At 41.4% G+C, this 13,155-nt stretch overlaps 1 protein-coding gene across 4 annotated transcripts in view; it reads left to right on the forward strand.

The window, feature by feature from the left end:
* LOC111595946 (putative uncharacterized protein DDB_G0286901) overlaps positions 1–3,193 on the forward strand; it is a 46,005-nt gene extending 42,812 nt beyond the window's left edge. For all 4 annotated transcript variants that reach the window (XM_030224072.1, XM_023309912.2, XM_023309915.2 and 1 more), the window contains one exon: positions 429–3,193. In XM_030224072.1, coding sequence (XP_030079932.1) covers positions 429–2,593 — 2,165 coding nt within the window. In that variant the 3' untranslated portion in view covers positions 2,594–3,193. The remainder of the gene's footprint in view (positions 1–428) is intronic.
* The last annotated feature ends 9,962 nt before the right edge of the window (positions 3,194–13,155 follow it).

A 13,155-nucleotide genomic window follows, 5' to 3' on the forward strand; every position in this document is an offset into this window, starting at 1 on the left:
TAGTTGCATAATATAGCTAGTTTATGGTAGCTAGAATAAAGCTAAAGAAATAAAACAGCGCTTCACGAACAAAGAACTAGAACTAGTTCACAAATGAACTACTTTTAATGACAACATATGGAACTACTTAATGAGTTAGCTAAACCGTTTAGTGAAAAGAATGCTGCACAAACAAAGAACTAGAGCTAGTTCACCAATGAACTACTAGTTCAAATGAGAAGCAACATTTGTATTTTAGGTAGTGACGATAAAGCTATTAGTTCTGGAATCCGTTGACAATTTGATCTTGTAAGCAAATGAACCAGCTCAAACATGAGTTTCACCTGCGATAATAGCAACAGTTGCTAGTACGATAATTGCCAGCGAACGTATAATGCTGAATACTGAAAAAATACTAAATAAATACTGTTTTGTATTGGTCTTTGCAGAGAAATACCTGGGCCAGCATAATCCCGGACACCGGAACAGCACCAGCAGCGAGGCAACCAGCGAGGACATTAACTCTAGCGACGAGCACCTGAACAAGCCCAAATGCCGAGTTGGCAACAATAATAGCGGCAACAGTGGCAATATCGGTAGCAGCAATACCGCTAGCTGCAACAGCAAGTCACGCTCGAAGCGGAAGGCGCAGGCCATGAAGCAGGCTCTGGCCAGGCAAACAGTGCAGGGCCAGCAGCAGGCGCAGGCGCAGGCGCAGGCACAGATGCAGACGCAGACGCAGACGCAGGTGCAGGTGCAAGTGCCACTGGAGCAGCAGCCCAACAAAAGCAACGGCAAGTGCAAGCAGGGCAAGTGGCGCAACAACAACAATAACAACGGCAACAACAACAGCAATGGCAACGGCAACGGCAACGGCAACAACTGCATTTCGAAACGTGGCAAAGCGAAGCACAACAAATGCAACAATAATAACAACAGCAGCAGCAGCAAGTTGCACAATAACAACAGCAGTAACAGCAGCAACAGCTGCAGCAACAGCAGCAGCAGCAGCAACAGCAGCATCAGCAATCACAGCGACAACATTAAGTGCCCCAGCAACAGCTCAAACTCCTCGTCGGCGGTCAGCTCGCCGGGCAGCTCGCCGATTGGCAGCAGCTGCAGCAGCATACGCAGCAGCAGCGGCAACAACGGCGGCAAGAATGGCAGCAGCAAGCATGGCGGCAAGTCGGTGCCCAGCTGGCAGCGCGAGGAGCGCCAGCTGCACAAGGCACAGCGACAGAACATGAACTTTCTGGTGCCGCCGCTGCGGCAATACGAGCGACTGGACATTGACGATGAAGCGCTGATGCGCCAGCTGCGCCGCTATCTGATCGATCACAATCTGCTGCGCGTCTATGGGTTTCCGGTGGCCAGCGTTGTACACGAGGGCGCCATTGAGATCTTCAAGTGCCTGCCGCACATGAGCTTTGCGGCCGCGCATGTCATGGCCGTGGCCGAGACGGCATTGACGGTCATCAATTGCCACGACGGCCTAAACACGAGCAATTTCGAATACAACAGCCAGGAGGCTGGCCACGACATCATCGGCGATGGCGCTGGCATCATCAGCAGCAACAGCAGCAACAGCAGCAGCAGCAGCAGCAGCACAAGCGGCGCCAGCAACAACGGCAGCACCAGCGACAGCCCAACAGCAACATCAACTGACTCCGGCAATATATCGCCGCGCTCTCTCGACCTGGAGTCGGGCGGCGAATGGAGCGGCAGCGAGTGCGAGTCGGCGCCAAGCGCTGAGAGCGGCTATGGGCTGGAGCTATACTGCAACTATACCATGGTCGAGCGCACTCTGGCCAAGCAGTGTGTGCGCTGCAAGCGCGAGTTTCTGGTCGACGATCTGAGCGGACAGTATTTGACGCGCGAGGAGTGCACCTACCATTGGGGCAAGTACCATCGCTGCTACGACGGCAACGTCTGGGTGAGTCGCTGGACCTGCTGCAATGGCGCCGAGGAAACGGATGCTGGCTGCACGCATCACGATCTGCACGTGTGGACCGGGTCGGTGGTGGGCGTGAATGGGCCATATCATGATTTTGTCTATACGCGACCGCGCAGCCCACACTCAGCCCGCAGCCGTGAGCCGCCCGCTGTCTATGCGCTGGACTGCGAGATGAGCTATACGGGTCGCGGCCTCGACGTTACCAAAGTCTCATTGGTGGCCCTCAACGGCCAGTTGGTGTATGAGCACTATGTACGACCCGATGCCGATATTGTTGATTACAATACGCGCTTCTCGGGCGTCACCGCCAAGGATCTCAAAGCGAACGGCTGCAAGACGCTGGCCGAGGTGCAGCGCGATTTGCTGGAGCTCATCGACGCCGATACCATACTGATCGGTCACGGCCTGGACAATGATCTGCGCGCCCTGCGCCTGGTCCATCATACGCTGATCGACACATCTATTGCGTTCCCGCACACCAGCGGCTTTCCCTATCGTCGCGCACTGCGCCATCTGACCAAAACGCATCTGAATCGCGAGATTCAGAGCGGCGATGGCGCCACCGGACACAGCAGTTTCGAGGACTCACGCGCCTGCATGGAGCTAATGCTGTGGCGTGTGCGGCGCGAACTGGCCGCCGGCACCAGCTGGGAGGATTAGTTTTTAAAGTCCCACAACGACAGCAAAACGTCCATGTTCTGGCCGCGGGGCGGGTCACATTCGTTGTTTCGTATCGTATCAGATCTATGGGCGGGGCAACCCAAGTACTTTTAGTCTGTAAGACGTTGCTAGTTATAGTTCATTTTTGGGGCGATCAGCGATCAGCTGTGATCGATGATCGATGATCGATGATCGATGATCGCTTCTTGTATTTAATCTCAGTCTATGTTTGCTTTGTCCACCTAGCCTTCACTCTCTAACCAATCACACAACCAACCAAACCACCCACCCACCCATCCTTCATCCTTCATTCTCCAGCCTTTCTCTGTCTGTCCCGAAATTATTGCCTTCTCCGTAAACCCTTCACTGTGCCCCTTTCCTCCAGCTCCACAAATCTTTTTGCTTTCTAATTTTTCTTTTCCTTAAGCCCCGCCTGCCCCTCCCCCACCATCCCCATTCCTGTTTCATCGACCAACTCATGAGCCATGGCGTTCCAATCTGGCGAAGCGGCTGGGTAGCGCACTGCGAACTGAGAAAGAAACCCAACACGAAAACCAACACAAATAAAACAACAACAAAAGCTAACAAGAAAATCAACAAAAAACAAAACAAAACAAAACAAAACAAAGCAAAAAGAGAAACATAAACGAAAAGAAAAGAAAACAAAGCAAAACAAACAAATCTGACAAAATGTCGTCTATATAGAGCGATGCCTATTTTTAGTTATACGATATATATGAATACATACATAGATAGGCGCATATATATACATATATATATATATGTATAAATATAAATATATATATATTTATTAATATATATATAAATATATAAATATATATATATATATATATATATATATATATATATATATATATATATATATATATATATATATATAAATATGTATGTATATGTATATAAATATATCTATGCACGCACACACGCACATACACACAGCCACACAGATACATATATATACATATATATATATGCATATATATCTCTGTGTATATATGTATATATCTATATATACGCACAACTATAAATTGTAAGCATATATATATTTATAAAGAAACTATGTATATATATACACACATTTTGTTGTTTGTTTTTCGTTTTTATTTTTCTGTCGTTCTTCTAACAATTCTCGATTTTCGATTTTTCTTCTATTTTTTTTTTTTTTTTTATAAATAATAATAATAGTAATATATAATATTGTTTTCGAAGTAACCACAAGAAAAATGTACTGAAGTTTTAGCTGTGATGTTTTTTTCACTTTCTCACATTTACAAAAACAAAAACAAAAATAAAAATAAAAATAAAAAAAAACAAAAACAACAACAACAAATGCATAGGAAAATAAACAATTATTAAACAAAATATAATATATATAAAACATTAAGCAAAAACAATTCGAAAAAAATTCACTTTTTTTTTTAATTTTTTTGTTGGCCCAAAGCATCTCATAAAGAAAACTAAAAGTCAAAGTCAAAGTAAAAAGAGCAAAAGTTACAAAAAAAAAAAAAAAATTTACTTTTTTATACATTTAACATATATAAGTTACACTCTGCTACGGAGTAATTGTTTTTTTTTTTTTAGCATATTTCTATTTATTTTGATTGAAATTCATGCCAATTTATATATAGAACATACACATACGTATATACATATATATATAAATATGCAAAGTTCATTAAAAATTTCTTCAAGTGTATAATTTTTACATAGAACAACAATGCATTCAACAACAACTACACAACAACAACAGCATCAAACTACAACTACTACAAGAACAGTAATATTAATTAGTCTAAACATTTAAAGATTTAAGAAATTCTAATTATATTATCAATATTGTAATAGATATATATATACACACATACACATATATATATCTATATATATATATATATATGTATATATATATATATATATATATTTATCTATATATAAATATACTTTTTTTTTGTAGTAGTTCGTAGATTTTTACTACTATTTGTAATGATTGTTTCCAAGACAAAACGCTGCGAACACTATATATATATATATATATATATTATTACATACATATATACTATTATGATGCTCCAACAACAACAATGTAGAATTGATGTTCCTAGCAGCAGCCAACCGAGATGAGAGCAGCGGAAGCGAATGTATTTTTATATTGAAAATCAAAATGTGAAAATCAAAATGCGAAATGCAATTCTCGATTGACAAACACAAAAAAGAGTAATCAAAGCAAAAAAAAAAAAACGAAAAAGTCTAAAAAAATTAAAATCAAATGAAATCGATGCAGAAAATAAATGAAACATTAACTTGTTTTCAAACGATATAACATTTACAGAAAAAACCAACATTTCTCTTTTCATTTCATGGGCTTTGGTGGGGTTAAATGAACTAGATAAAGATATAGATATAGATATATAGATATATAGATATATAGATATGTAGATATATAGATATATAGATATATAGATATATAGATATATAGATATATAGATATATAGATATATAGATATATAGATATATAGATATATAGATATAGACATAGATAGATAGATATAGACATAGATATAGATATAGATATAGATATATGAGTATTACTTAGACGGGCCGCAAATTCGCATTACACTTTGAACAGAGCGCACGTCTAGAGCTGAGGCTGAATTCTATCATAAAAGGAAGCTCTATAGCTGCCTTGGAATGATTATGGGTATTTCTATAAAACCAGAATTTGCTTACAGTCTGAATTAAGGTTTGAGTTACTTTTCTTTTCTTCACTTAAGCTGGGCGTTAATCTAATACAATTGACTTAAGCTCGTCTGAGGTAGCAGCCCGACCTTTGAACCCGAATAGCTAACTATTTATAGAGCACGCTGGCATCTCAGCGGAGATAATAGAGAATCGCGTATTTCTCACAGCCGCCAACGTAAGCTTAATAATAATAATCTATTTCAATTATTTTTGATTAACAGCTGTTACATGGCCATGCGCGTGTCACCTTCATAGCCATCCGTAGTGCCCATGCCACCTATCTGGGCCATACGACACGGCTTTTGAGGTCAATGCAAGATGAAAGTACACCAAATGCCAGCCAGTCTTAGAAGTCATAATAATAATAATATTAATAATAACAGCAACCAGCTGTAGACCTATGTTGTGACTGGCTGTCTGACTCTGCTTTACATGTGACTGCCACTGCCACTGCCACTGCCACTGTGTGCTCAGCTGAGCGGGCGCAGGTGCGGGTGCGTGCCAACAAATATTTGCTTAACGAAGTAACCAGAAAGTGCTAAAGCGTTTGCAATCCATCGCAAAAAACCAAGAGAAAGATCTGCATATGTATAACCAGGCAGAAGAACCTATCGCAGCAGCATAGTGACAAAATGGCAAGGGTGCTTTTGGCGGCAGTGCCCGACTAGCTGATACCCTGACTACTGCGCAGTGTCGCTGCTATAATCATTCTAGACTTATTTTATAGCAAACATAAAACATATACACACACACACACACACACACGCTTAAGCACGCGCTCTGCTTACTGCGCAGTTGACACAGCTCATGGGCTTTACAATATTAAGTTAAGTATTGAATAACTTATGTTCTAGACTTTTAGACTTTTCGACTTTTCGACATTTTTACATCAAATTTTCAGAGCGTGATACATCAAGTTGCGCGTTTTGACAAGTCGTCAGTATTTGCTAATTGGAGAGTTAGTGCCCTTCCCACTATTATTAGGGGATATTAGGGGGTTAGTTAAATTTCGAAATATACAAAATCTGTGTAAAGCCCCCACAGTAATACGCCTAAAACACACCTACAATTTCAAGCCTCCAGATTTGGTAGTGGGAATAATCGTTGCGGTCAGACGAAAGGCGGACAAGCGAATGAACGTACAGGCGGAGGAGCATGGCTAGGTCAGCTCAGCCCATGATTATATATACTTTATGGTGCCTGCCACGCCTGCCACGTCTGCCTTCTGCCTGTTACATACATGAGTTCCACATTATGCAATTGTGCTGTTAAAGTCTTCTCATTGTGCCTGAAAAATCAATCGATATTTATCGATAATAACCAAATGAGTGTAGATATCGATTCAATGTGTATATATCAAATTTCAAGAGGCAGAGGCCAGGCGGGCAGCTTGAGTACTCCACAGTCTCTGGCATGAAATGAGTTCAAGGTATAAATTGAGTGAACTCGATTTTCAGCTGCTGGCAGTACGCATTTGCCGTGTGCTCTGCAGTGCAATTTGGCTCAGTGTCTGTGTGTGTGTGTGTGTGCGTGTGTATTGCAGTGAAAGTAGAAAGTGTTTCTCCAGATGACGAAATACCAAATTGTTTGCAGATGACTTCTGCAGCTGCTGCTGGCAGGCAGCAGTCGCTGGCTGTGCCACTTGGGGCAAGTTCGCAACATTGCCAACTGGCAATGCAACTTGACAAACTTTTGCCGAATATCAACTTTTGTATATGTATGTGTGTGTATTTTTTTATTTAATTTAATTTTACTCAATTTTTATTTGCTTTTTTCTTATTTTTTTCGTTGGTGTTAGAAACGTGCAGCTCGCTCTAAACCCCATATAAAGACGGAAGCCGGCGACGCTGGGGTGCCAGGCGGGGGGAGCCGTGCTATCATTTGACGTATGAAGGCGATCGACTAAATATAAATTGAATGTTCGTGTTTGGCACATTTGCGCTAAAAATCGCATCGATTGTTTTAAATTGTCGAATAGACATTGTCGAGATGTATTTAGACAACTAGCGATATATACTGAAAACGTATACAACATTGTATGTGCACGTATGCATGTGTGTGTGTGCATATAGCATGATCTGCACCCTCGCCCTAATGCTCTATATACACGCGAGCGGACGAACAAATCATGTAAATAAATAAGCGATGATAAACAGTATTCATATGGATATATATACCTAATATAGCTGTGTGTGTGGGTGTGTGAGTTTCTTATGCAATTGAAATTTCGAAAAGAGACAGCAAAATTGGCAGATAACGGATGCTTTATCAGCCCGATAAAAGACGGTCAATAGTGCGCCTGCATGTGCGAGCGACCTTGCTCAAGGGAGTTAAGCGCTTTAGTCTAACTAACTAACTAACTGCAAGGCAAGTGTGTTTAAATAGATAGCTGAATGTATGAAATTTATTATCTAATTACGTATCTACTTTTATCTACATTACACATATGTGTATGGCACGTTAAGCAAATTCAAACGGCGAAAAACCAATATTTCGCACACTTATCGGCTTATCGATAGTAGATTGCAATGTCTGATAACAGCGTTATCTGTCAGTGTTGAGTAACGAGTGCAGTTGCAGTAGTGCTAAGTGCTAAGGCGCGCACTTTCAAATGCCTTGAAGCAGCAAACTTGTCTTAGCTGAGACAATAAATATTTATAAGCAAATTTAACGATTACTTGAGACGGATTTTAATGAAAGATATGACTAAAACGAAACGCATGATTCATGCAAGTTTGTCTGTATTGAAAATGCGTGTAAAAATTCAATAAATTTTCGATTTAACCAAATATGGATAAGACGAGTTCGGCGTGAATCATACGTGCGAGCACTTTTTTTCTTCTTCGAAAATGTCGTAATATAAGCGTAAATAGAAGCACAAGTTAATATACTTCATATCAGTGACAATTTTATAAACTAATTTATAGCACACATCTGGGACGCCAGGAGGCCATTCCAAACCATCAGTTTGGCTTCAGGAGACAGCATGGAACACCGGAACAGGTTCACAGAGTTGTGCACCATATCCTTGGAGCCTTTGAAGAAAAGATGTACTGCTCTGCCGTCTTTTTAGACATCAAACAGGCGTTTGATCGAGTTTGGCACCTGGGACTGCTGCAGAAAGTGAAGACCACCCTTCCAGCCCCATTTTTCGCGTTGCTATCCTCATACCTTATTGGAAGAACCTTCCAAGTGTCAAGGGGGCAAGCAGTATCCTTGACTAGACCAATTATGGCTGGAGTACCACAGGGTAGTGTTCTAGGCCCAACACTTTATACTTTATTCACAGGAGATATGCCAACTCCCGAGCCAAATATAGGAAGTACAGATGCAGTACTCATAGCGACCTATGCAGATGACACCGCCATCTTATCACGTCACGTATCTGCGCAAGAAGCTTCAGACTCACTACAAAAATATCTGGACTCTTTCGGACGCTGGGCAAAACGGTGGTGTATCACCATTAATGCACAAAAGTCTGTACATACTACCTTCGCCACTAGAAGAGGAGATTGCCCAAGCGTTGCATTGGGGCCCACTATTCCCAAAGCCTCAAAAGTAAAGTACCTTGGTATCACTCTTGACAGAAGGCTGACTTTTAAAGCGCACATAAGTCAAGTAACCTCAAAATGCAAAAGCAAGCTAAAAACCCTCGACTGGATGCTGAGAGCTTCAAGCAAGTTGTCTTACAGCAGCAAGGCCGCCATCTACAAGGCAATAGTTGTCCCAACCTTCGTATATGGTATCTCTCTATGGGGCTCCTCGGCGAAGACTACAAGGAACAAAATTCAGACCCTGCAGAATAAAGCACTACGCAGATGGACTGGAGCCAGCTGGTTTGTAAGAAACTCAGTCTTACATAGGGATTTAGCAATTCCCACAGTTGCTGAACTCATTGGGCGACACAGTTCAAGATACGCGGACAGACTTGCAGCGCATCCTAACCATCTCGCAAGCAACCTGGCTATAAACAACAATAGGCGAAGACTGAAGAGATTGCATCCTCTAGACAATATTAGAACTAATTAAGATAGTAGCTACAAGTGCAGAATAATTGGCATATCTGCCCTCCCATTAGTTAAGGTTTAGAGCTAAATGCGCTATAGAGTCTAAGACAATAAGCTGCAACAAAATAAAGAAATAAAAAAAAAAACCAAAAAAAAAAAAAAAAAAAAAAAAAAAAAAAGAAGCACAAGTTAATATACTTCATATCAGTGACAATTTTATAAACTAATTTATAGCATATTCTTTTCGTATTTTTTTTTTTTTTTGTTTGTTTATAATTCAACTAATAATAATAGCAGCATATACAGGTGAGATGAGGTGAGGTGATAACTCGTGCCTGCTAAACGGAACGTGATTTGTAATGGAAGCGCGCGGCAAATGCAATTGTTGGCGCCGATGCTGTCCATTATACAACATTGAAACCAAAATGAAAAATAAAACACAAATAAATTGTAAACAATACCAAATACATGTGTGTGCCTCCGTGTGTGTATATGTGTGTGTGTGTGTGGCAGTTTGTACATATTTGAAATCAAAGCTAACGTTGCCGGCCAAATGTCGTCATTTTGGTCTTTGGTGACGTGATTATTTTGTGTAAAGCGTCAACTCTCTGACTCTGACTCGGACTCGGACTCGGACTCGGACTCTGGCGCTGGCTCTGACTCTGACTCTGGCTTTAGCTCAGTTTGGCGCTTTGTTGGCCACATGACATAATTTTCCATACATGAGATTCTGAATAGTGCAATTTGCATTCAATCCACTCATAAAACTGCCAATGAAATGATGAAGAGTCAGCGAGTTGCCTTAGCTCACTTCGGTTATCAGTCTCTTATCTATGCAGTTTGAGCTTGAAAGCAAAGTCATAGCATGCCGGGCCTTCGACCGCAGATATAGTATATATTTATATATATATGCATAAAGCAAAGACAAAAAGATTTATCATGTCGTTGAAAAATATTGCCATGAACAAAAATGTTTATGTTTGGCATAACTCAAGCATAAGTCGTCTAGGGGCAACTGTGGTCACATAATTCTTCACACAACTATATATATATATAGATATATATACTGGCGTGATATATATCTATCCGCTTGGGAATGCTGTGCAAATGAGCATGTGGTCAAGAGTCAACATTTTCCAGCTACAAATCTAATGAAATGTTGCAAGACTTGACGTTATTTTTGGAAGCAGCCAAAAGCGCTCTATATATATAATAAATACATACATACACACATATATATATATATGTATATATATATATATATATATATATTGTGCAATGTGTGTCTCCCAGCTTGGGCCACCTTTCTCGCTTTCGCTGTGGCTTTTACCAAAAGGGAAAGGCACCGAAAGCTGCTCGATCTTTTGCTATTGTTGTCGCTCACTTATCTAATTGATATGTGCGCTTCTTGCCTTTCGCCTTGGGCCACTTATCTAATCGTTCCGAATGACTTCTTTTTTTTGCCCAACTGAAGCTAAGCAACTTCTTGAAAGCGAAAGTTAGGCAACCAGCTAGCTGACAGGTTTGAGCTCTGCGACTAACTTATCTAAGCTAGTGCTTACGCTTCTCGCTGCTGTCAGACACAGATGCTGCGCTTTTCTATTAACTTATCTAATCGTTTGGCATGACTTCTATCGCTATTGCCAGGTCTTCTCTCTAAGAGAAATGCTTAGGCTTCTCGCTTCTACCAGAGCTACGCCTACATCTGCTTTAAAAGGCAAAATCTGCGCCGATCGCTTATCTAATCGTTACGCCTGCAGCTTTAGCTTGGCTTCTCTCTGCCGTGGCACGCAACTTCTTGAAAGCGAAAGCGAGGCTACCTGCTGTGCCACGCTGAACTCGATCGAACGCTTAGTCAAGTTGAAGGCTTTCGGTGGCTTTGGCCGACTAAATAAGCCCGCCTTGGCGGCCAATTTCATTTTGTTTATCAGCTGCTGCTGCCGCTTCCATTCGAACGAGTTTTACATGCATATGCGTGAGCGTGTTCATTTATTACGATGCGTATTTACCGTTCACACACACACAGAGAGCAAGAGAGAGAGAGAGAGAGAGAGAGAGAGAGCGAGCGAGCAAGACAGTTTCTGGGCCACAGTCATGTGGGCCGCCCCACGCTCTGTAGGCGGCGGCGTCATTTGTGAAAGTTCAAGGCTGCAACACACACACAGCCACACACACGCACACCCACACACACCCGAATATAAACAATATCTTACCTGCATATTTCTATAATTATGTACATAGACAGGCAAATAAATTCGCACAAAGCTTGTTTAAACTTTGCTATTTGATAAAGAACATTTTCGTCTCCCTCTCCCTCTCCCTCTCCCTCTCCCTCTCTCTGTGCCTCTCGCTTGTTTGTACAAATGAATTAACATATATTTGCATATGTATTTTATTGGAACTCTACAAATAGACGAGCTCATGTATTGTCCTTTGCCCAACAATTGCATTCACTTATAATTATTTGCTCACATTTTCCATCTGTTTCCATTGAACTTTCGCCAGCCCATGGAGCACAGGTGAACAGATCTTCGGCTGAGTCCACTCACCCAGTAGTCGACTGAGCGACTCTCTATCTTAAGACAATGCCAAAGTGATCTTCTTCTTTCTCAGCAAGCCATCTGCTCCATCTGTCTAACTCTTCTGCTCTGGCACACGTTTTCTTTCTCTCTCTCTCTCTTTCTCCCAATGTGTATAACAGTCTTTAATCTCTCTCCCTCTCTGTACATCCCTTGCTCTTTGTCTGCCTGCTTTCTTATTGCCCTGTCTCTCTTACTTTGATTATAGTTTCTTCTCACACTTTCGCTCTCCCTCTCTCTCTCTCTTTCTCTCTCTGGGAGTTTGATTTCTTCCCTTTCTCTCTCGCTCTCTTTACCTTACTTTTTTCACTCTTTCTGTCTGCTGTCTGTTTTAATATCTCTCTCTCTCTCACTTTGATTATAGTTTCTTTTTCTCTCTCTCTCTCTCTCTGTCTACCTATACTATCTTTTCTCGCTATCTCCCTATCTCTCTCTCTCTCTCTCTTTAACTATCCTTTATCTTCTCTTACTCATCTTTCTATCTCCTCTCACCTTTCTATCAACCTCTCTCTTTTTCTTCCTCTCTTTCTCTCTCTTTTCATATATACATATTATTCTCTCTTTCTACTCCATTTCTTTTCTTTCTCTCTCTCTTTGTCTTATTCTTACTATCTCTCTCTCTCTCTTTATCTCTTTACCACACTATTTCTTCCAACTTTCTCCCTTTCTCCAAGTCTCTCCGCTCCCCTTCCCATCTCTACCACTCGCCGTCTGTCTCCCTGCCTCTGTCCTATGCTGATCTCTGCTCTTCTCTCTTCAGCTTTCGCATTTCCTATCGTTCTCTCTTTCCCTTACTCTTTCATTGTCTAACTGAGGCTACTTTCTATACTCGCTCATGAAGCGAAAGGAGTATATTGGCTTTATGCATTATTCGTTTAGCAGGTGAAGATCTTCTTTTGCGATTGTCTCGACTCGACAAATATCTCTCTGAAACTCTTCGTCTTAGGCAATCTTTGGGCTCTTATCTGAAGTATGTGGCAATTGGCAGAGGCAATAGAGAAACTCGTTTAGTTTCGTTGCCAACACCCTTGGGGCACAGACTCCAGCATCGACTCCAGCCTATTGCCAAAATCCGCTGTAAAACTTAATTTGTGCATCAGCTCGGCGTTTAATGACTGCGATGGGCGGCCAGGTTGTCATACGACTTTCAAATTTATATGGAAAATGCAGAAAAACTTGTGAGCTGGAATTAATGGCAATTTGTTGGGGAGTCTCT

This window comes from Drosophila hydei, unplaced genomic scaffold, assembly GCF_003285905.1.
Source record: "Drosophila hydei strain 15085-1641.00,03,60 unplaced genomic scaffold, DhydRS2 tig00000349-arrow-arrow-pilon, whole genome shotgun sequence".
NCBI classification, from domain to species: Eukaryota; Metazoa; Arthropoda; class Insecta; order Diptera; family Drosophilidae; genus Drosophila; species Drosophila hydei.